At 38.6% G+C, this 25,039-nt stretch overlaps 1 protein-coding gene across 15 annotated transcripts in view; it reads right to left on the bottom strand.

The window, feature by feature from the left end:
- RBMS3 (RNA binding motif single stranded interacting protein 3) overlaps positions 1-25,039 on the bottom strand; it is a 1,032,337-nt gene that overhangs the window by 20,349 nt on the left and 986,949 nt on the right. For 8 of the 15 annotated variants that reach the window (XM_043885913.1, XM_043885918.1, XM_043885923.1 and 5 more), the window contains 2 exons: positions 12,528-12,608; positions 9,745-9,872 (listed from right to left, as the gene is read on the bottom strand). In XM_043885913.1, coding sequence (XP_043741848.1) covers positions 9,745-9,872; positions 12,528-12,608 — 209 coding nt within the window. Of the gene's footprint in view, positions 1-9,740; positions 9,873-12,527; positions 12,609-25,039 lie in introns of those variants that run through there. The other 7 variants (XM_043885914.1, XM_043885915.1, XM_043885919.1 and 4 more) reach the window with 1 other exon arrangement.

The following is a 25,039-nucleotide window of genomic DNA, read 5'->3' as shown; positions in this document are numbered from 1 at the left end:
CTTGTGTCCTCTAAGACCCAGAGGAAAGGAGCAATGACCTCACAGCAGACTGAACCACAACTACTTGCTAATGTTGGAGGGTCTCCTGTGGAGGCATGGGTCCACAGGGGCTCCCCACAGGGGTGAGGGCCCTGGCAGCAGCAGTCTGGGAAGGCCCCTCTTGGCATAAGCCCTCTGGGAGGCCACCATTAACCCTGCCATAGAGACCACAGACCCCAGGGCTTGGGTGACCTCAGGCCAAACAACTACCAGGGAGGGAGCACATCCCCACTCATCAGCAGATAACTGGATTAAAGCTTTACTGAGCAATGTCCTGCCCACCAGAACAAGACCCAGTTTTTCCCACCACTAGTCCCTCCCCTCAGGAAGCTTACACAAGCCTCTTAGCCTCCTCCATCAGAAGGCAGACAGAAGCAAGAGGAACCACAGTCCCATCAATGACTAAAACAAAACCACATTTCAGAAAGTTAATCAGCATGAAAAAGCAGAAAGTTATGTCCCAGAAGAAGGGACAAGATAAGACCCCAGAAAAACTAAATGAAGTGGAGATAGGCAACCTTCCAGAAAAAGAATTCAGGATAATAACAGTGAAGATGATCCAGGATCTTTGGAAAACAATGAAGAAAATGCAGAAATGTTTACCAAAGAACTAAAGAACAAACAAACAGATGAATAATACACTAGAAGGAATCAATAGCAGAATAACCAGGCAGTGGAACAGATGAGTGACCCGGGGGACAGAACAGTGGAAATCACTGCTGCAGAACAGAATATAGAAAAAAGAGTGAAAAGAAATGAAGACAACCTAAAAGACCTCTGTGACATTAAATGAACCAACATTCACATTATAGGGGTCTCAGAAGGAGGAGAGAGAGAGAAAAGGAACTGACAAAATATTTGAGGAGGGAATAGCTGAAAACTTCATTAAGATGGGAAATGAAACAGTCAGCCAAGTCCAGGAAGCACAGAGAGTCCCAAACAGCATAAACCCAAGGAGCAACACACCAAGACACACAGTAATTAAACTGACAAAAATTAAGGATAAAACAGTGAAAGCAACACGGGAAAAATGACAAATGACATGCAAAGGAACTCCCATCAGGCTATCAGCTGACGTCTCAACAGAAACTCTACAAGCCAGAAGGGAATGGCAGGATATACTTAAAGTGACGAAAGGGAAGAACCTACCACCAAGAATACTCTACCCAGCAAGACTCTCATTCAGATTTGATGGAGAAATCAATAGCTTTCCAGACAACCAAAAGCTGAGAGAATTCAGCACCACCAAACCACCTTTACAACAAATGTTAAAGGAACTTCTCTAGGCAGGAGACTCAAGACAAGGGAAAGACCTACAGAAAATAAACCCCCTAAAAGAAAACGGTAATAGATCATACATGTCAATAATTACCTGAAATGTAAATGGGTTAAATGCACCAGCCAAAAGATATAGACTGGCTGGGCAGATGAAAATATGTGCATGTATGCAATTCCACTTACCACATCACTCTGCTTGACCTCTCAAATTGCATGTGATTATTTTATATTGTTAAATTAATCATGTTCCCATTATGGCTTGCAATTGTAATTATCCTTCATTTTTTATCTGGCTATTGATTTTAAAAACTTATAAACAGTATTTTACTATTGTGATTATGGAACTGTTACTCAATACCATTGTATCATGATTGGTCAACAGAAAAATAATAGAACTCTATATCACCAAACATACCATTTAATAGAAAAACCTATAATCACTTTTTAAAGTCTAGATGCATATCAGAATTATCTTGGAATTTTTTGAAAAATACAAATGCCTAAGTAATGATTTTTTTTTCCTCCAGAGCTCTAGGTATTTTTCTAATGAACAGCCATGTTTAAAAACAACTGGACTATATGATGATCTTTTACTATTGTCTAGTTTGTTTTACTTTTTTATTTCGTATTCAGAGCTCCCATTTCATTTAGTTTATGTTTTCCAATTTCCCCATCTCTTCTTTTTTTTTGATGTTCTTTCCCAAGCCTTTATTGAGTGTAGTAGAACTTTTGTATACATCTATATAATAATATGTATAATATATATATTTTAGACAACTTATGAATTTTGCCTAAAAATTTATGACATTTTGATTCCACTTGCTTGACTTAGTATGAACAGAATGCTAGATATCTAATTAAAAAATAGATATGCAACAAACAGAGGTTTACTGTATAGCACAGGGAACTATAGTTAATATCTTGTAATAACCTATGATGGAAAATAAATTAAAAAATACTATGTGTGTATGTGTATAACTGAATCACCTTGCTGTGTACCTGAAACATTGTAAGTCAACTATACTTCAATAAAATAGATATATTAAGAAAAACATTTCCATAAAAGGTTAAAAAGAAAAAGGCTGCCTAAAGTCTTACTGAGCTCACAGCCACCTCAAACACATCTCTTTACACTGCCCTGCCCAGCAGAGGGACAGGACCCAGCTCAAGCCACCAGAGGCCAGGCCCCAGTCATTCCCAAAAGGGCGCCTACACAAGCCCCTGGACCAACCTTACCCAGCAGTGGGTGGACACCAGAAGGAGGAGGAGCCACAGTCCTGCCGTCTGTGGAAAGGAGACCACAAACACAAAAATTTGGACAAAAATCAGATGATAGAGAAATAAACTGCAGATGAAGGAAAAAGATAAAAACCCCCAAAGCCCTAAAAGAACAATTAAATGAAGAGGAGATAGACAATCTATCTAAAAAAGAATTCAGAGTAACAATAGTAAACATCTGAAATCTCAAAGTATGGAGGCACAGACTGAGAAGATACAAGAAATTTTTAATAAAGAAAAGATTTAAGGAAGAAACAGAGATGAACAATACAATACCTAAAATGAAAAATACACTAGAAGGAATGATTAGAGGAATAACTGAGTCAGAAAAACAAATAAGTGAGCTGGAATATAAAGTGGAAATCATTGCCATAGAACAAAGAAAGAAGAAGAAGAAGCAAGGAGGACAGTATCAGAGAGCTTGGGGACAACAAAATGCACCAACATTTGCATTATAGGGGTCTGAGAAGAAGAAAAAAAGAGAATGAACTCGAGAAAATATTTGAAGAGATTATAGCTGAAAACTTCTCTAACATGGGAAACAGTCACCCCAGTTCAGGAAGTGCAGAGAGTCCCATACAGGATAAATCCAAGGAAGAGCATGCTATGACACATAGTAATCAAACTAACAAAAATTAAACAGAGTTATTAAAAGCAACATGGGAAAAGTAACACATAACATACAAGGGGACCTCCATAAGGCTATCAGGTGATTTTTTTGGCAGAAGCGCTGAAGGACAGAAGGAAGTGGCATAAAGAATGGGGAAAAAACCCAACAACCAAGAATACTCTATCCAGCAAGGCTCTCATGTAGATTTGATGCAGAAATCAACAGTTTTACACACAAGCAAAAACTCAGAGAATTCAGCACCACCAAATAAGTCTTAAGCGCTAAAGGCACTTCTCTAGGTGGAAAAGAAAAGCCTACAACTAGAAACAAGAAAGCTGTAAGTGAAAGACCCTTGGCTAAAGGGTCACATACAGGAAAGTGAAGGCTTCTCTGGTGGCTTAGATGGTAGAGAGTTTGCCTGCAGTGTGGGAGACTCGGATTCGATTCCTGGGTCAGCAAGATCCCCTAGAGAAGGAAATGGCAACCTACTCCAGGATCCTTGCCAGGAAAATTCCATGGATAGAGGAGCCTGGCAGGCTACAGTCCATGGGGCTGCAAAGAGCTGGACACGACTGAGTGACTTCACTCACTCAACAGGAAAGTTAGGAAATCATCCACACACAAATATATCAAAACCAGCAATTGTGAAAAGGACACAAATGCAGGGCATTGGAAATGTATTTAAAATTAAAATAGAAACAACTTAAAACAGTCTTGTATATATATAGACTGCTATATCAAAACATGATGGGAATTGCAAACCAAAAAACTACAATAGACATGCAAAAAAGAAAAAGCAACCCAAACACAAACTAAGGATAGTCATCAAATCACAAAAGAGTAAAAGAAAGGAAGAAAGAAGAGCCACAAAAGCAAATCTGAAACAATTAAGAAAATGGCAATAGGAAAATGCACATTGATAATTACCTTAACTGCAGATAAGATTAAATGCGCCAACCAAAAGAAATAGACTGGCTGGATGAACACAAAAACAAGAGCCACAGATGTGCTGTGTCCATGACACCCACTTCAGGCTGGGGACACAGAGAGACTGGAAGTGAGAGGATGGAAAAAGGTGTTCGATGCAAATGGAAGTCAACAGAAAGCTGGAGTAGCAATACTCATATCAGACTAAAGAGTATTACAAGAGATAGGGAAGGCACTAGATTATGTTTAAGGGATCAATCCAAGGAGATGTAGCACTTGTAAATATATATGTATCCAACATCAGAGTACTTCAATATATAAGGCACATGCTAACAGCCATAAATGGGGAAATTGATAATAGCGCAATAATAGTGGGGGACTTTAACACCTTACTTACTTCAGTGGACAGATCATCCAGACAGAAAATCAATAAATAAACAAAAACCTTGAGTGACACATTAGACCAGATGGACTTAATTGATATTTATAGAGCATTCCCTCCAAAAGCAGCAGAATACAATTCTCAACTCCACATGAAACATTCTCCAGAATAGATCACATATTGGGCTACAAGTCAAGCCTCAGTAAATTTAAGAAAATCAATCGTTATCAAGCATCTTTTCTTGCCAAAACACTATGATATTAGAAATAAATTATAGTCAAAACTATAAAAAAACACAAACACATGGAGACTAAACAATATGTTACCAGACAACCAAAGGGTCACTGAAGAAATCAAAGAGGAAATTAAAAAATACATAAACACAAATGACAACAAAAACAAAGTTATTCAAAACCTATGAGACATGACAGAAGCATTTCTAAGAGGGAAGTTTATAGCAATACAATCTTAGCTCAAGAAACAAGAAAAATCTGAAACAACCTAAACTCACACCTACAGCAACAAGAGAAAGAAGAACAAACAAAATCCACAGTTAGTAGAAGGAAAGGAATCATAAAGATCAGAGGAGAAATAAATGAAACAATATTTGAAAAGATAAACAAAACCGATAAAATGTTAGACTCATCAAGGAAAAAACGAAGAGGGCTCAAATCAATAAAATTACATTTGAAAAGAAGTTACAGTGGATACCACAGAAATACAAAGGATAAGCAACTACATGCCAATAAAATGGACAACCTAGAAGAAATGGACAAATTCTTAGAAAGGTACAATCTCCCTATATTGAACCATGAAGAAACTGAGAATATGAACAGACCAATCATAAGTACTGAAATTTAAACTGTGATTAAAAAACTCTCAAGAAACAAAAGTCTAGGACCAGATGACTTCACAAGCAAATTCTATCAAACATTTATAGAAGACTTAATGGCTATTCTGAAACTATTCCAAAAAATTGCAGAGGAAGGAACACTCCCAGGCTCACTCTATGAGATCACCATCACCCTGATACCAAAACCAGATAATGATACCATAAAAACAGAAAATTACAGGCCCATATCACTGATGAACATAGATGCAAAATCATAAACAAAATACTAGATAGCAAACTGAATCCAACAATATATTAAAAGGTCATAAACCATGATCCAGTGGGATTTATCTTAGGGTTGCAAGGTTTCTTTGATATATGCAAATCAATCAGCAAATTGAAGAATAAGAACCATATATTATCTCAATAGGTGCAGAAAAGTTTTTGACAAAATTCAACACCCATTTATGATAAAAACTCTGCAGAAAGTGGGCACAGAGGAAACACACCTCAACATAATAAAGTCTATAGATGACAAACCTACTGCTAACATCATACTCAGAGGAAATGCTTTCAGTTTCTCATCATTAAGATCAGTAACAGGAAAAGGGTGTCTACTCTCATCACTTTCATTCCACAGGTTTTGGAAGTTCTAGATATATTAGTTAGAGAATAAAAAGAAAGAAAAGGAATCCACATTAGAAAATAAGAAGTAAAACTATCACTCTTTGCAGATAAGATGATAATAAACATAGAAAATCCTAAAGATTTTCTCAGGAAACTACTAGAGCTCATCAGTGATTTCATTAAAGTAGAATACAAAGTCATCATACACAGAAATCCGTTTTATTCCTATACACTAATAAGGAAGGATCAGAAGGAGAAATTAAGGAAACACTTCCTTTTTCCATCACATCAAAAATAATAAAATACCTAGGAATAAATTTACCTAATGAAGCAAAAGACCTGTACTCTAAAAACTATTAACACTTTGATGAAAGAAATTGAAGATGACATTAACCAGATGAAGATATATATATATATACACCATGTTCTTGAATTGGAAAAATCAATATTGTCAAAATCACTATGTTTCCCAAGACAATCTTCAGATTCAATGCAATGCCTATCAAATTATCAATAGCATTTTTATAGAACAAAAAATCAATCTTAAAACTTGCATGGAGACATAAAAGCCCCGAAGTAGTCAAAGCCACCTTGAGAAAGAGAAGAGAAGCTGGAGGAATCAGGCTCCCTGAATTCAGACTATACTGCACAGCCACAGTGAGGTACTGGCACAGAAGCAGAAATGTAGATCGATGGAACAGGAGAGAAAGCCCAGAAGTAAACCCATGCGCTTGTGATCAATTAATCTATGACAAAGGAGGCAAGGCTTTACCATGGGTAAAAAACAGTCTCTTCAATAAATGATGCTGGGAAAACTGGACAGCTGCATGTAAAAGAACAAATTTAGAACAATATTTAATACCATACACAAAAATAACCCAAAATGGATTAAAGACAAGAGACGCAAGACTGTATACTATAAAACCCTTAGTAGAAAGCATAAATTGCAGCAATATTTTTTTGGTCCATCTCCTAAAATAACAGATGTAAAAAGCAAATATAAATAGAGCAACTATATGCCAATAAAATGGACAACCTAGCAGAAATGGACAAATTCTTAGAAAGGTGCAATCTTCCCATATTGAACCATGATGGTTTAATGGGACTTAATTAAACTCAAAAGTTCTTGTACAGCAAAGTAAACCATAAATAAAATAAAAAGACAGTGCATAGAATGAGAGAAAATATTTGCAAATGATGTGGCCAAAAAGGGATTAATTCCTAAAGTATATAAATGGCTCATGCAGCTCAATATAAAAAAGAACAAAACGACCCAATCAAAAAATTCAGAAGACCTACATTGGTGTTTCTCCAAAGAAGACAGATGGATGGCCAAGAAGCACATGAAAAGGTGCTCAACATTGCTCATTATTAGAGAAATGCAAATAAAAACTACAATGAATATCACTTCACATCTGGCAGAATGGCCATCATCAAAAGTCTAGAAACACTAAATGCTGGAGAGGGTGTGAAAAAAACCCTCTTACACTCTTGGTGGGAATGTAAATTGATACAGCCACTGTGGAAAACAATATGAATATTTCTTTAAAAACTAAATACAGAGCTACCATATGACCCAACAATCCCAATCCTGAGCTATATCCAGAGAAAAGCATGGTTCAAAAATACACATGCGTCCCAGTGTTCACTGCGGCTCTGTTTACAATGGCTAAGACATGGAAGCAACCTTGATGTCCATCTGCAGATGAATGGATTAGGAAGATGCATATATATACACAGTGGAACCTTACCCAGCTATTAAAAAGAAAAAAAGACTATTTGCAGCAACATGCCAGAACTGGAGATTATCATACTAAGTGAAGCAAGTCAGAGTGAGAAAGACAAATAGCATATGATGTAGTCTATAAGCACAATCTAAACAAATGGTAAAAGCTGAATCTATTTATAAAACAGAAACAGACTCACAGACTTAGTAAACTGATGGTTACCAAAGGGGAAAGTGGTGGCAGGGGGGATAAACTGGGAGTTTGATATGGCCATATACATATACATATTTAAAACAGATAAGGAACAAGGACCTACTGTGTAGCATAGGGAGATCTACTCAGTATTCTGTGATAACCTAAATGGAAATGAATTTGAAAAAGAATACATATATGTGTAAATAAAACGGAATCACTTTGCTGTACACTTGAAACACAGCATTGTCATTCAGCTACACTGCAATATAAAATAAAAATTAAAAGCCTAATAAAAAAGCCAAAATGCATTATTTGCTATAGGTATTTCCTGAAAGTTTTATATATATATATATTATGTAATATTGATAGTAGCAGTAGCAATGATGATAATAATGCCTTGTATGTGTAAGGTTAAGTCACATTCTAGCACCAGGGTCCTCGGCCCCCAGGTCACAGACTAGCACCAGTCCATGGTCTGTTAGGACCTGGGCTGCACAGCAGTGGGTGAGGGGCAAAGGAAGCTTCATCTGCATTTAGAGCCACACCCCATTGCCCCAGAAGGGACCGTCTAGCTGCAGGAAGACAAGCTCAGGGGTCTCACTGATTCTGCATTATGGTGAGTTGTGTAAATATATGACAAGGTGATAATAATAGGAATAAAGTACACAGTAAATGTAATGTACTTGAATCATCCCCAAACCACCCCCTCACCACCCCTCCCCAGTCCATGAAAAATTGTCTTCCACAAAACCAGTCTCCAGTGCTCTAGCACATTTACTTTGGAGGGTCCACTTTAGAGGTGAAACCACATACGGAAGGTGCCATTAAAGTGATTAAATCTTTTAACAACAAACAAATCTCTAAATATGAATTGAGAGAAAAGAAAATTTATGATCGAGAAATGAGCACCACTCATTTGCACCCCTGTTCTGCAAACAGGAAGAGTCTTTGGGAATTCTCTATCCACCAGGGCTTTGACCATTACCTACAAAGTAGAACAGTTGCCATGAGAGAACTTCTGTGTACAGACTGAAGGTCTGTTAAGTTCTTTGGTTTCAATCAGAACCACTCAAATTTTAATCTCCATGATACTCCACACAAAGCCAGCTGTACTCGGCTTTCTAAGTGACGTAAGGCCTGTCAGCAGTAATTCTGACTCCTTGATTTTTGCTTTACCATTTAATTCCTGAATAAGTCTCTATCCCATACTGTTTTATATTTCACCATACTCATTTTCATAAACTGTTTTACTGGGTAAGTTTGAAGCAGTCTTGCCAGGGGCATGTTACTGTCTTTATTTAAGAATGAAGACAGCAAGACCACAGTGCAGGCACACTATGCAGTTTCAAGTGGGAACACTGGCGTTTTTCCAAAAATGTGTATGATAGAAGTTTTTGGTAAAAATGGCTACAATGCCCCTGCCTTTTGGCAGTGAATTCTTACATTATCTTTGGGGTTGGCCACATGATTTGCTTTGGCCTATGGGGCTGAAAACATGCTGGTCATATGGCACCCTCTCTTGCTGTTCTCTTAATTCTGAGACTTCCACGGTCAGCATCACCTGGGTCCATGTGATCCATCCCACAGCCATCAGACGACCGATGCCCAGAAGCAGAACTGTGAAGATGCCCAGCTCCTGTGCCCAGATGTTCACACAAGTCCAGTCAAGAACGGAAGAAGCATTTGCCTCAGGTTCGCCCAAATGCCAACCCACAGAATCATGAACTAGGTGAATGTCACTGAGTTTGAGATGGTCTCTACTGCAGCTAAAGCTAGCAGATGCCACATGAGAGGGTGAAGTCCAGATGGCACACCTGGAGGGACAGAGTTTAGCACGGCCAGGACTTACTTGGACTGTTGGTAGGAATATGCAGATGCATGCTCGCTGGCTGTGTCCACTGCTATCTGCTGCTGCTGACCACTCGTGTCCTGGGACGAAGGTGCCACTGTCTGGGGAGAGGCATCAGCCACAACACCCTGTGGAGGCAACAAGAACACAGAGCCTTACTGGCTTGAGCAGAAGGGCTTCTTGCAGACGGACCGTAGGTCATATCCCTGTGCTATCTGGCATTGGGCTTGCGTAGAGTTGCACTCAGCTACATAAAGCCTCAATAAACATAGGAGAAAAACCACAGAACTCATTTGAGGAATTTACCTCCATGTGTCACCAAGAAGACTTGCCATCAGAAGACCCTGTAGCAGTCAAATGATCAAGAAATCATTTTAAGCTGCAGTTGCCTTAGCCACACTAAATAATAATTCCTTAATAAAAAAAGAGCATGCAGAATTCCTATAAAAACATCTACATTTGAGCATTTTCCTGGGAATAAATTTCCCTACCCTGTCTCTATGATCCTGCAAAACAATGGACCTTACTATTAATAAAAATCTATACCCAGGTTTGGAATTCTTCTAAAAGGACATTGTCAAATACGCTTTCCCTTAACGAATTTGATTTGTTTTACTTACTTTTATTTTCCTCAACATGAACTGGAATTCATTTAGAGGTTTCAGAAAAAGAAACAAACACCCTTAATTTTGATTTGCTCCTTCCTTTAGCATTTTGATGGCTTCTGCTTCTCACAGATGCCAACAAGAATGGGTTTCTTGAGTTGGTCCTCACTCAGAAGTCATGTTTGGTCCTGAGAAAGGTTTGGTAGTCAGCCTAGGGAAGGAATCCATATAAATACGTTCTCCTGGTTGTACTTATATTATAGCCATGGACTCTGTAGAGATACAGGCTTTTGATCAATGTCTGTCCTTAACAGAAGCTCCCTGAAATTGCTTCTCAAAATGTGAAAATTCTCCCTTTATGAATTCAATATTTTTTCACCCCTAATATACTGTTTGGTATTACACAGTTTTCTGAGTTTCCTAAATGCATTGACTTGTATGAATACTGGTGAATTTTCATGAGTGTTTTTACATAGAAAATGAATCAGTGCTTTCCTTTATAAGCACAACTCAAGGCAATATATCAGGGTATACTGATATAATTCTTAGTGATATACTTCTTTTTAAATCCCAGATTTATTGATATAATTAGACTGTTTCCAATAAGCAATGCTTTCAAGTGTGTCTCCTTGTTTTTAGAGTCCTCAAAAACCTCAGATTCTGTGGATAAGCCCACACATTTGGTGTACAGATAGAGAGATGCGGATATGTGGGAGACACTGATGCTCAAAGCCACCTATAATGTCTAGATTCATAATTTTTGCTCATGGCCTAGATGGGTTTTGATAGCTAAATCTAGAAAAGAATATATATTTTAATCGTTATGTGCTTAAAAATCTGAAAAGCTAATTAAAACCTCTTTAATAGTGAAACATTCTCAAGGGCTTATAGGTCTGGAACACAGAAAAGATTAACAAGTTGCTCCTCCTTGGTTTCCTAAATGACATGGTACTGTCCTCTTTAATGTCTGTGCTTCCCAAATCTTGGTACTAGCAAACATCGGTAACACACCAAAAACAAGCTAACAAACATACATTTTGAAAAGATCCAATTTGGTCTCTAAAAATTTCACCTAATCTGTGCGGCTCCAGAGGTTGGAAGAGTCATGCTGGTCTCCCACATTGAGTGGTACCAACGTGAGGGACAGCAACAGCATGAACTCCAGAGGAGTCCCAGCTGATGGAAGAAATCCACTGTGACCGGAACAGCAAATGTGCACCAGGAGAAGGTGGAGGAGGGCTGGAAGCAGGGAGAAGTCTCAGTTCTCACCGCCGTCCACATAGCGCTATGCCCCTCCTATCCAGTATCTTTCTGGCTCTGTCCAGTAAGACAATGTATAGAGGAAACGGATTCAGCCCCGTGGAAAGAGAGGAGAGGAGAAAGCTTCCAGCAAGGCCAACCTGACTTTATCACTCATGGTCTGCACCAACCAGAGTGGTACAAGTTCTCCTCCGTTGCTGTAGGACGTCACAGTCCCATCAAGGTTCACTGCTGAGAGGAGTGGTCCTTCATCTTTGGCACGCAAAAGAATCACCTGGCATCCTTTAAAAATTCCCAGGTCCGGTGCACACCCTGGACCACATCAGACTCTCTGGCAAAAATCACTATTTTTTTTTTTTTTAAATCTTGAAATAACCTCAACATGCAGAAAAATTTGAGAACCAGTGAGCTAATCCAGTCCATCTTAATTTTTAATGTGCGCCTTGATCCTTAAGGGCTCTTGTGAAAATGCACATTCTCATTCAGTAGATCCAGGGAGGGTCTGAAAGTCTGTGTTTCTAACAGGCTCTCAGGTGGTGCTGCTCATGTTGGTTTAGGGAGTAACAGGGCATCAGAGAACTGGCTTATTCAAAAGGCTTCAAATGTTTCCCTTCCTCTTTCTGATTGTTTGTGGCTCTCATTTGATGGAGTCGTTATTTGATCATTGGTCTTTTCTCTAAGCATAAAAATGGCATTCCTGTGAGACCTGGATACCAAATTTGCCTGTGTCCTGTGCAAAGCAAGGCAAAGGCATGTTCAAGTAAAGTCCACACTTTCACAGAGTAAGCTTGCAACGGCAAGCTTTCAAGCAGCACAAAAATCACAACTAAGGATTTTGGGGGGTTTACGGTGGACCCTGGTTCATGAGGCTGAGATTTACCTGCCCTAACCTCGTTTTGTAAGAAGAGACGGACTTACTTCAATGGAAACAGCTGTCGGAGGCACAGGCGTGTACTGGGGGATGTAGGTCCCTTGCATAGGAGCCGCGGCAGTCATGTACTGGAGGAAATCAAAGAGAAATGCAGGTGAACTCGGGCATGCGGCCGGCGAGAACAGTGATAGCACGTAACACTTCTCCATGTGTGGCCCCCGCCAATGCATGATTAAACTTAAAGTCTATTTTGACCAAAAATAATGCAGTTTCTAGCAGTATAGAATAGCCATCTCTTACTGATTCAGAACCAACAGAAGCCCGCCTCTCCGATATCAGCACAGGTTCATTCTTCCCATCCCCTCATGTTCCTTCTGAACATTCTGCATTAGCTCCCAAACACCTCACTCTCACACCCAAACACAAACGCCTGCTAGGCGGGCAGGACTGGCCTCTCTTTTTCCTCCATTTTACTTTCAGCACATAGTAGGCTCTCAACAGATTGTTTGTTGAATGAATAAATCATATTATGAAAAATAATTCTTTTCTAACTAAAGTAAAATAGAGGGATAATGTAAGAAATACTTATCTACCAACAATCACAACTGGCAAATGTTATCACTTCTTTTGTCATTTGATAGCTTTTTTTTTTTAATAAATAAAAGAAATAGTGTTCCAGATCATGTTGAAATTGCCTTTTTCTCCTCCCCGCACTCCATGTCACTGACAGTATTTCCTTTTCCACTCCTTTAATTCTCCAAATTTTCTTAATCTAAATGAATAATACAATAGTTCAATTGTTTTTCACTAAGTTGTAGGATTCAGTAAAATATGTGTTGGGGATAACATGTATCTTGGCAACAAAAAATTGAAGACGCAGAAAAAGTATATGCCCACCTCTGTAAGCACAGAGCATGACCCATATTCCTGTTTCTAATATATAGACCCTCTGAAAAGCTGAAGTTCTACTCTTTTGAGAATAGAATCTTCCATGGAATCAACTATATTTCTGAGTTTCTAAACTTGATCATCACAAAATTTCAGAGCCAGAACCATCTAATGAAAACAAGGTTTCTCAAAACACAGTTTCATTGAAACAATTCTTATGGGAACGGCAAGCCCATGATTCTATGCTTCTAAAGTCGCTAAGTTCACATATCAAGGGCACCCATAAACAGGCAAAATCTAAATGACAGTGTTATGCATTGGTAGGTATTTTCAGTATCCAAGAGGCATGATAATTCTGAATCCAGGGAAATATCTGAATGGAGATTGGCTCATCAGATGTTGTTTACTATTCATGGAGAAATAAAGCAACTCCGGACAAATGCTTCTCCATCCTAAACGAGTACTGTCCTACAAATTCTGTTTGCTGAACAGAGAGACAGCCTTAGGGAAGCAACTCTAAATCAAACAAACCAAACTGCTGCCCGAATCCATGTGTTACTGCTGATAACAACTGCGTGCCATCCCTATCAGTATGAAAACAACCTTGTAATGTGGACTAAGGACAACTTTGCAAGGCTTGGGGATATTACTAATTTAGCTTCATAGCTGAAAATTAGCAGAGATTTCTGCACCCCATTCTCTGTGCTCTCATCACTTTTCTATTAAAATTGTCCAGACTCTCATTTCCCTAAAGGCATGGGCCAAGTGTTGCGTATGCCTGCCTCTTCCAACACCCTACGCTGTGCCTGGTACTTAGTAGAATAACTGTTCAGCGGCTGAATAAAAAGACAATGAGAAGAAAGCCTTCCGTTTCCAATTACACATCTTGTATGCCTCTTAGTCACTGATCATTCTGAATTCTGTACAGATACTTCCCTACCCCTATAAAGTGTTGATATAACCTTTAAATAAGTACATTAGCCCACTCTGCTCATCACTGTCCTGTGTCCTTAAGTTGTATCAGGGATACAATTGCTGTCAATTTTTCAAAAAAGTACAGACCTCTGGAGTCACATTTCAGCAAATATTATTTCATGTCTAGCACTCATGGCAAGTGTCTGCATTGCCAACAAAACTGTCCCAGAAAGTGTTGGAGGTAACAGTTCCTTGGCCATTTCAGATGGGCAGTTTGCTAATGTCATACAGGTTTTAAGTATCTCTTAATTTACTATTTATTACCTACATATTTTTTTAAGAATGTTAGCTCAGTTGGGGAAAAAAGCTTTCTGTGTTTTGGTGCATTTGAGCAATTGTGCATAGTGTAGCCTCTTTTTGGATATGACTGCATTCGTGCTCAGTCGTGTCCGACTCTTTGTGACCCCATGGACTGTAGCCCACCAGGCTCCTCCGTCCATGGGACGGCAAGAATACTGGAGAGGGTTGCCATTTCCTTCTCCAGGGGATCTTCCCAGCCCAGAACTGAACCCATGTCTCTTGTATCTCCTGCATTGGCAGGTGGATTCTTTTCTACTAGTGCCACCTGGGAAGCTCTCTTTGCTATAGAGATAGAATTTTAAAACTCTGAGAAATCAGGTTTTACAGAAGCCTGCAGAAAGGGGACTTTAAATCAGTTTCTAAAACTTTTTAGCATTTAAAACTAGTACTCTGAAGAATATATTTTGGAAAGTTTCTTTAATTAGATATAAAAAACCCTAGTAGATGAGTAGAAAGCGGGAATATATTTTTACCAATAGAGTTAATACTCTTTGTGACTCATGTTCTACACTTTGGTCACGGTTTTCCAAGATGTACAACACAACAGTCAAAGGATACTCCCTCACTGATCCTGGTATTCTTTATGCCAGAGGTAGTAATTCCAAACTTTGCAATTGTCATCAGTGACTGCGGGTGTCCTTTTTATAAGAAGACAGTGGCGCTGGATACCGCCTGACCCACCCCTGCTGCAGTGGCCACATCGCTAAGAAGAACTTCTGTGAATTAGACATAGGGACACGGGCTGGGGCCACACAGAGCGCTACTCATGACCTCCCATGAGAATCTACCTCACTTTCAGACCTCTTGTGCCAAACTAGGGTTCCCAAGCAGTGTAGTTAATGGAAAGCATTTTGTGTGATTCTTTTCTCTAAGTTTCTTGAAATCATGCAGAGTTATCCAAAACCTCATCTTTGTTCTGTTCAGTAGGAGGACTCAGTAAATCTTCACACCTTCCATGGTATTTGATGAAGTTATGAAAGTAGTCACAACTGAAGTGCTTACAGTTTAAATCCTCAGTCATCTTCTCTTCAGAACAGCAGAGTTAGGCAGGATGGCTCACCCATTTTACATATCAACAAACTGGGATATACTGTGAATGCACTCCAGTTCTGTTGATGTAGGATTGAGTCCACTTTTCAGTCAACTTCATGACTTTTGAAATAAAATCCTAAGAGTTTCCATGATCATGACTGTGTGTGTGTGCTTTAGTCGCTCTCTAGTGTCCGACTCTTTGCGACCCCATGGACGGCAGCCCGCCAGGCTCCTCTGTCCATGGGAATTCTCCAGGCAAGCATACTGGAGTGGGCCGCCATGCCCTCCTCCAGCAGAGCTTCCCAACCCAGGGACTGAACCCAGGTCTCATGCATTGCATGCATATTCTCTACCATCTGAGCTACCAGGGCAGCCCGTGACCATGTATAATATGCCAACTTAAAAAAAAAAAAACTTTAATAATTGGAGTTCCAATTAAGAAATACAGAATAACAATGCCTTGGTTAACATTTTATTGTCATTTCATCTCCATAGATTTTTAATTTTCACTTTATACTCTGAATACCTAATTTCCTTCTAGAAGAGCTACTACCCCTTATGCTTATTTTATAATTTAACTTTATGCTGCTCTTCTGAACAGGACTTATGGAGAATTTTAGTATAAATGCTATCAGCTCAGTTCAATGTGTCATGTATTTTTTAATTAAAAGAAAAACTTTTCTGGTTAATCTTTTTTTTTTTTTTTTTGGTGTCACAGAAAATCTAATAGAACTGGAGAATGCTGTTTTAAAATTAGGGACAGGCTTATTTTAAATAAGTCAAAGCTATGGAGTTTTATACTCTGTAAGACTATTATTATCTCTTGATAAACTTTTGCAGTAAAACTTTTCTGTGGTAGACCTATATTTTCTAGGGTAAAGCTTCAAGATGTGACAGACTTGGAAAGTTAGGCACAGGAGCTTATAGGAAATGGCTACAGCCTTGTGCAAGATCAACTCTCAGCTTTAGGTAACTGGTGGAAATACCTCTGAACGTCCTCTGCAAGCATTCTATTTGGTTTCCTTAACAGCAAAGATAAACTACAGTCAGACTTGATAATGCAGGCTGCACAAATATGGTTTAGATCTCGGTGCCTAAGACTGCTTTTTATCCAGCTAATAAATGACAAAAACCAAGAAGGACCTGTGATACAAAAACTCTGCTCTTTGACTTCATGCATTCTGTGGACTTCTTACTAAAACCAAAACAAGAATGGATGTCTATCCTTTAAGCTAATTTTCTTTACTGGTTTTTTCCCGAAAACTAGAAAATATCTTCTATAATTCTTTCATGAGTACAAATTATTCTGGGTTTTGTTTTGTTTTTTTTTTTTTGATGCAATGGCTGATGGGAACCATATTACAATGAGATGATATAGATAAAATGGATAAATCCATATATGTCCCTGTTGGTGGCAGCGTAACATTTTGACATTCCATGGATAAGTCTTCTTTTTTGGTAAACAGGTTGATGATTTTTACATATCCTGAGAGCACTGGGTTTTTACATGGCGTGTGCTGGAAACCCAAATAGCCATTTTCAGACCCACAGAATAAATTCCAGACTCCATCACTTGTTCCAAGAAGTCTAGACACTGCATCACCAAGATAGTTACATGAAGAGAGAAAAAAATGATGAAGTTAGAGAGGAATTGTGTTTTTACTTATTTAATTTAGAACAAATTATTCTGTTACTATGGACTCGATTATTTCTGAAGAAACAAAAAAGTGAAAACTCCAACTTTTTAGTTCCTGATTTACTTCCCTCGCAAAGCAAAATAAATTTTTTAAATGTTTTATATAGTTCCTGATGGCAAACTTTTCCTTTTAATTATCTGTACAGCAAAGGAGTAGCAAGGGAATCCCCACATTTCAATTTTTGAAATTTCCTAAAATAATTAATCAAACTTGCTCATTTGAAGTTATTGTTATATTATGTAGGTTCTTAAATGGGTGTGCCTCGTCCTTGCTATGTAAGGTGAAAGAGTTAGTTGCTCAGTCATGTCTGAGTCATGTCTGACTCTTTATGACCCCATGGAGCCCACCAGGCTCCTCTGTCCATGGGATTCTCCAGGCAAGAATGCTAGAGTGGGTTGCCATTTCCTCCTCCAGGGGATCTTCCTGACCCAGGGATAGAACCCAGGTCTCCCACATTGCAGGATTCTTTACCATCTGAGTCAGTTCTTGCTATGACATTCAAAAATCAGTGTAACAAACTTCAGCAAGAGAGGTTGTTTAGGTCTTACCAAACTCAGACAGTCACTGACAAGGATAGAGGGAAGGCAGTTAAGCAGAGAGGGCAGAAATTGGTACTGGATGACGCTAACAGCCTGAGGCATGAATCACTGTTGGGACCATCTAATACAAAGTCTCCTTTCACAAAGGAAGCTGGAGGATAAAGGAAATAGCCGGAGTGGCTTGGGGGAGGCACAGAGTTACATTAGGTCAAGGTATTCCTAATACCTGAGTTCCGACAGTTACACTTATGGATTTGCAAAATTCTGTCATCTCAGAACTGGGGAGCAGTTAGTATCATTTCACTCACTTACATTGGCTAAGTAGTAAAAGCTGCCTGGAGTATAATTCTAGGAATGCCTTCTAAGTCTCCTTGTCACTTGAAGGATGAGAGACAGTCTGCAGCGAGGAAGACAGCTGAAGAGGGTCTCCTTGAAAGGGAAAAGTACCCCCACCCACCAACGAGGACATCAAGGATGGACTCCGACGTGGACCTCTACTGCTGTTTTTCCTCAGTTCTTCCACTCCAGCCAATGAAATGCTGGCGAGTAAAGTGGATCCCCGCATAGAACATTAATAGTGTATGTTTTTGTTATGTTTTATGTTAGTATTAATTTAAAGCCTATTGACTTTTTAAGGTACTAGTGCAGGTATGAAGTAGACAGCTATGAGTGATGAAATAATTATCCCTAAAGAGTAGGTAGATGTGAATACCGATAGCAGCACAGACTTCGCCTACTAGAAGTAAAAGTGCCTGAAGAGGAGAGAAAAGAAGACCAGTTAGTGAGCTTGATAGAAATGGGAGCCCAAAGTATATAGCCTACAATATCCTATACAGTTCACCAGAACAGCTCCTAAGTATAACCAGAGAGGCGTGCATTAAACTCTGACAAAAAATACAGATGGGCATTGGTGAATCTGGAGTGAGGCCCATTTACTGCTGCCATACAACAGAGAAAGGGACAAAGAAGAATCTTGGAGGGTTTTGTTTTGTTTTTTTTAATGGGAAACTTATAAAACTCTACCCACTGAACCACAGGGAGAAGCAGTCATTCCCATGTGATCACAGGCTATGGAGGCCTTCAACTGTGTGGAAAAAACAATCTTCATGAATGTATTGGAAAAAGCCAAAGCCCATTAAGTTGAGCATGTGCACAGATCATTCTGGTAGCAATAAAAATAAAAGAGAATACTATAGAAATTTAGCTGATTAAGAAGCTATGTCTTAAAATTTGAACTTGAGACAACTGTGTAGATATCATGAATTCCTTCCTCCCCTCTCCTCAACAATTTATTTTTGTGATGGGTGTCACAAAATGTAGAGAAAGATAAGAGAGGTTTCATGAACTACAAAGACCACTCAGGAGATAAAGATAAGGGAGTCAGATTAAAAACTGGGAACTAGAATGGAGGCAACTATAAAAGTGTATTCACAGTGGAGTAGCAGGAATGAAAGACTCCCTGGGCTTAGGAGAGAGGGGATTTAAGAAGAAAAATACTAAAGAATATTATGAGCAAACTTATGTCAATACATTTGACAACTGACATAAAATACACATATTTGCTGAGCAGCATAATTAAGATGGATGCAAAAAGAAATAAAAATCTGCATCATTCTACATTAAAAAAAAAAAGAATTAGAAATCCAAAAAATTCCCAAAATAAAATTGTCAGCGTCAACTGGGTTCTCTAGAGAATTTTTCAGACATTTAAGGAATAAATAGTACCAATCTTGTATAAATTCTTCCAGTGAATACTAGAGGAGGAGCACTTCTCCACTCATCTTATGAAGCTAGCACACTCCTTATATCAAAAATTGATAAAGACATTACAAGAAGGAAAAAAAAAACTATAACCTAATGTCTTTCATGAATGTTTATAAAAACCTCCTAAATAAAACTTTAGCCAATCATCTCATATATATGTATAATGCTCAAGTAGAATGTATTTCAGGATTGCAAGATAGGTTTAACATTTTAAAGTCAATCAACATAATTCACCATATTGACAGAATAAAGAAGAAAATTATATGATCATTTTGATGACTGAGAATATCTTTTATAAAATCTAGTATCTGAAAAAAAAAATCTAGTATCTGTATATGACAAAATATCTTAGCACACTAGGAATAGATGGAAACTAGGAACAGAAGTCTACAAACAAAACATTTATAGCTGACCTCACAGTTAATGGTGACATATTGAACAATTTCTATTTAAATTTTGGGATAAAGATAATGATATTCAGTACCATCTCTTCTATACTGCTTAGAGATTATAGGCAGTGCACTAAGGCAAGAAAAAGAAGTGGAAGGCAAAAAGAGCAAAGATCACCAGTGAGAAGCTAAGGAAACTGAGAGGTGACAGTGTTCTATTGTAAAATTCCAATAACAGACATATATTCTTAACTCTCTTATTACAAACATTCAGTAAAATTATGCTGAGACCCTAGTACGTACTAAATACTAAGTGACCATAAACTGTAGTCTTAAAGCATGGGTTGGGCAATAGGACATCAGAGCCCAGAAAAACCAGATTTCATCACTAACACACTGGATGCCCTGGATAGTTCCTTTCTCCCTTATGATCTGAAATATATAAAGTATTTAATTTTATGTATTATTCATTATTGCAATCTTACATTTGCCACAGGATCCAGGAAGGGTAAGTTGGTATTTTATATTATTATTACTTTCTTTTGTTAGTCTTCCCTTGTTGTATTTGAACTTCCTGTCTGTTTATACCCTCTTTGTTGCTTCTTAACATTCTCTATTATCTTTGCTTATCATTATGATTTATTAATTGCAAAGAATTAAAAGTTTCTGTAAAGCATTGACCTCTTCAAATGAGAGAAGCTGTTGAGATCAAATCAACATTTACTTAAATCAGTCTCTAAATCTGAAAGCTTCAAGAAGAAGAAACCACTTTTAAAAATGACCTGGATAGTTCTCTCAGAACTACATACACGAACGACTAATGTCCTCAGCCTCTCAGAGCTTACTTAATCTTTTTTCCAGGAAATGGAGTTTGCTTCTTTATTTTGGAAATGAAATAACTGAAGGACTTTGTCAGGAAGATAAAGTCCTCAATGTACCTCAAAGCGGTGTTGTTTTCTGCTTAAGTCTGTGCCTAAAGCATTAAATCAGTCTATAGGTGAAGACATATCAGACAAACTGAAAAGGCGCTCATCCAGATGGACACACACACAGTAAACTCCATCTGCACATGAAACATTCCCTCTGAATCATCTGGGGCCACACGTCATAGATTCTAACCACCCCAGTGAACTACAGCAGGCAAAGTCAACAGGAGGAAACGGTAAAGGTGACTTTAAATGATCCTTTAAAACAAATTTCAGTCTCTACAAGAGACTCAAGAAACATACATTTTTTGTGTGTTTGGTTTTGAGTCAAGAGACTTTCAGATGTGAAGCCTGACCTACAGGACTAGTTAGAATATTCATATTAGATATTGATCTAAGATGCCCAGGGGACAAGGAAAGGCAAGAAGGAAGTAGGAGAAGCAGAAAAGATGGGGCAGTGTTCTAAATAAGGAGGAACAAAGGATAAAGCAACAGTAAGTTGAAAACTACAAAAGAAGAGCACAAAGCTATTTGAGAAAAGTGCTTCTAGGAGCTGTACTTATTTAGGAGAGGAAAAAGAGAAAAACAGATTTAAGCAGCACCACCCTGTCCATGTGAGCATATATAACTCTGGCAGCACAAAAGTATGAAGGAGGAGTTTCTGCTGAGCTAAGAGATCCCCATTCTTGTTTCCAAGGATGTGTTCAGGGTGAAGAGCTACGGGCAAGGAGATGGGAGGACTGGAAGGAAAGAGACTTTCTGGTACCAAGGTCCAGATTCCACTTTTTGCCTCTGAAAGTGAAGAACAATTTGTCTGACAATAGCTGTAAAACAACGGATAGACAAAGGACATCATCTTGGGGTAAATTTCAACCCATTCTCATTGAGGCCTTAGAATCATTGTGACCTACACCATCTCAGATATATTTAGCTTTACCCAAATCCAACTGCTCACAGTTTACTTTGAGTTGCTTTGTATGATGGTTCAGAAATTTGCAGCCATAAATCTCTTAGTGCAACATAAAATGGAGTCAAACATTCATATGCTAAAGGTTTTATGGAGAAATATTAGTCAAATAATGCATACAAAGCCCTTAGCATAGAGCTGGGTATATACAAACAACCTAATAGATAGGAGCCATCATTATTATTGATTTTATTTTTATTGGTATTATTATGAGAAGATGGAAATTTCATTATCTTAATAGTTTGGCAGGGTCAGAAATGCAGCTTAGGCGGGAAATGTTCATTTTTTCTCTTGGTAATCACATTAATAAGACACTTGGTATCAATAGAGGGTCCCAAAGCAGGGGTAACAGACACTTAACACATGTGGAGAGATAGTTATAAGTGGAGGGAGCTTGTGTTTCTGAGAAAGAGGGAGGGGGAGGGAGCCAGGAAGACCTAGAGGAAAGTGGGAGAGAGCGGTGCCCAGGAGCATGTGGGGAGGAAGGACTGGTGGGAGGAGGAACTGAAGGGCATCTGAAGCACAGGGATGCATCGGTGCCTTCAGTCTGAAACTGCTCACAGGCCCATCATGTGTCCACTACTGAACATGACCCAGTCTTCCCTGGTATTATTCTGAGTTGATGTTTGTGGAAAAACTAGAAAAGGGGTGAATTTCTGAATCAACACGGTGTGGATTAGACAGAGCAGAAAGAGGTGATTATATGCTTTTAAAACTTAAAAACAATGCAGAAAGTTGTAGACTCCTAAAGGGCATGGGATTGGAAATTCCAGACAATCTTTTCTGGTTTCAAAGTATTTCAGGACCCAGTGACATCTGGGTTGCATTCTTAAACAGAGAAAGTAGACTTGGATACAGATGACTCAAAAAGACTGAAAAGTTGCCCCAAATCTTAATATTTTCCACCTAATGTAAAAATAAGAAATAAAGGGTTGGATCATTGAGAGAAACAGCTAAGAAGGAGTTCCCAAAAGAAATAAAAATAACAGCTATTTAAAAATATAAACAAGAAGATCAGAATTACACTTTTACGGTGGTGGTATAGAAGTCAGGCAAAGTCAAACAATCTGTATAGGTACTGACTATTCTTAATTTTATCTCCAGATTTTCCTTTGCCTGGTCTGATCATCTGACCTTGATTTTTATATACCAGAAGACACTAGTTTCTGTTCAGGGGACATTCCTTCACAAACTCACAGGTTACTATGGACACTGACTTCCTAAAATGCCAATTATAGACTTTTCTAGAGTTTAGGTTTTGTTTTTATTTCTTTTGAGAAAGGAACTATGTTCCCCACATCATTCAAAAATATTTACAAAAGTCAATATTTTAAGTGTTTAAGATGTTATGAGTCTTCACTGTAAAGTAACTATAACCCAATAAAAACAAACAAGAAAACCCAAAACCAAATCAAACAAAAAAGATGTTATGAGCCCTATTTCTCCAAAAAAAAAAAGAAAAAGAAAAAATACAAATGGCCAATAGGCACATGAAAAGATGGTCAATATCACTAATTATTAGAGAAATGCAAATCAAAGCCACACTGATGTATCATCTCACACCAGTCAGAATGGCCATCATTGAAAACTCTACAAATAACAAATGGTGGAGAGGGTGTAGAGAAAAGGAAACCCTCCTACACTGTTGTTGGGAATGTAAGTTGGTGCGGTCACTTGGAAAAGCGTGGAGTTTCCTCAGAAAACTAAAACTAGAATTACCATGACCTAACAGTCCCACTCCTGGGCATATAACCAGACAAAACTATAGTTCAAAAGGATACATGCACCTCTATGTTCAAAGCAGCACTGTTTACAATAGGCAAGACATGGAGACAGCTTAATGTCTGTCAAGAGATGAATGGATAAAGAAGGTGTGGTACACATACACAGTGGAATAGTACTCAGCTGTAAGAAAGAATGCAATATGCCATTTGCAGCAACAAGGATGCAACCAGAGATGATACTGAGTGAAGTCAGAAAGAAAAATATAAGTACCATATGACGTTACTTATATGTGGAATCTAAAATAGGACACAAACGAACCTCTCTATGAAACAGAAACAGAACCATGGGCATTGAGAAGAGACTGGTGGTTGCCAAGAGAGACGGGGTTGGGGAGGAATGGAGTTGGGAGTTCTTTTTTTCCCATATAGTAGTAGCAATGTTAGTTGCTCAGTCGTGTCTGACTGTTTGTGACCCCATGGACAGTAGCCCGCCAAGCTCCTCTGTTCATGGGATTCTCCAGGCAAGAATACTGGAGTGGGTTGCCATTCCCTTCTCCAGGGGACCTTCTCGACTGAGGGATGGAACCTGGGTCTCCTGCATTTTGCAGGCAGATTCTTTACCATCTGAGCCTCCAGGGAGCCAGTCCTCAAGAAGGAGCTGGGAGAATTCTGAGAACAAACTGGTTTTGATATAGGAGAGAATAAACTGTAGAACTTGAGTTTGGAAAAGTCAGGGATAAAAAGTTCTGAGGTTTATGGGAAAGCCTAGGGGAAGAAAATATCAAATGGAGTGCGGGAATCTGGAGCAGTGCCCCACAGTGCCTTTATTTGTACTGACCCTGAACCGGCCACCAAGCACTAGATCTCAGGTGTCCTGGCATATTTCTGCTAGTCTACCACCCCGCTTTCTTACCCAAGGTTTGGATTTCCCAGACCTTTCCAATGTCACTACAAGTGCGGTTTCTCCAGGTACCAGTCATCGAACTTGTTTGTTCTATGGATTTTTGGAAACTGACTTTTCTAAACTAAATCTCATATACTGCCTGTGATCCAAGTATCCTATTTCTATCAGAAACCTTGCATACATTCAAACTTGCATGCTACCCTCAATAAGTTATTTTAAATACACATGCCTCACGACAATGAAACAAACCTGATATCTGGAGGTTTTTAACGAGCGTTGCAACAAAACATTTTGCTCTGGATTTCTTTTATTCAGTACCTTTCAAATGACATTCCATGGAGGGCTGTTCCAAGGAATTTTTAAATACATATTCCACAGTCTTGTTTAAGTTAACAACTTTGAAAAATGATGGAGTAAATCAAGCTCAGCAGGTATTTTTGTTTTTGTTTTACTT

This window comes from Cervus elaphus, chromosome 24, assembly GCF_910594005.1.
Source record: "Cervus elaphus chromosome 24, mCerEla1.1, whole genome shotgun sequence".
Classification (NCBI taxonomy): Eukaryota; Metazoa; Chordata; class Mammalia; order Artiodactyla; family Cervidae; genus Cervus; species Cervus elaphus.
The sequence above is the reverse complement of the archived record's forward strand: the minus strand, read 5'-3'. Positions and strand labels throughout refer to the sequence as shown.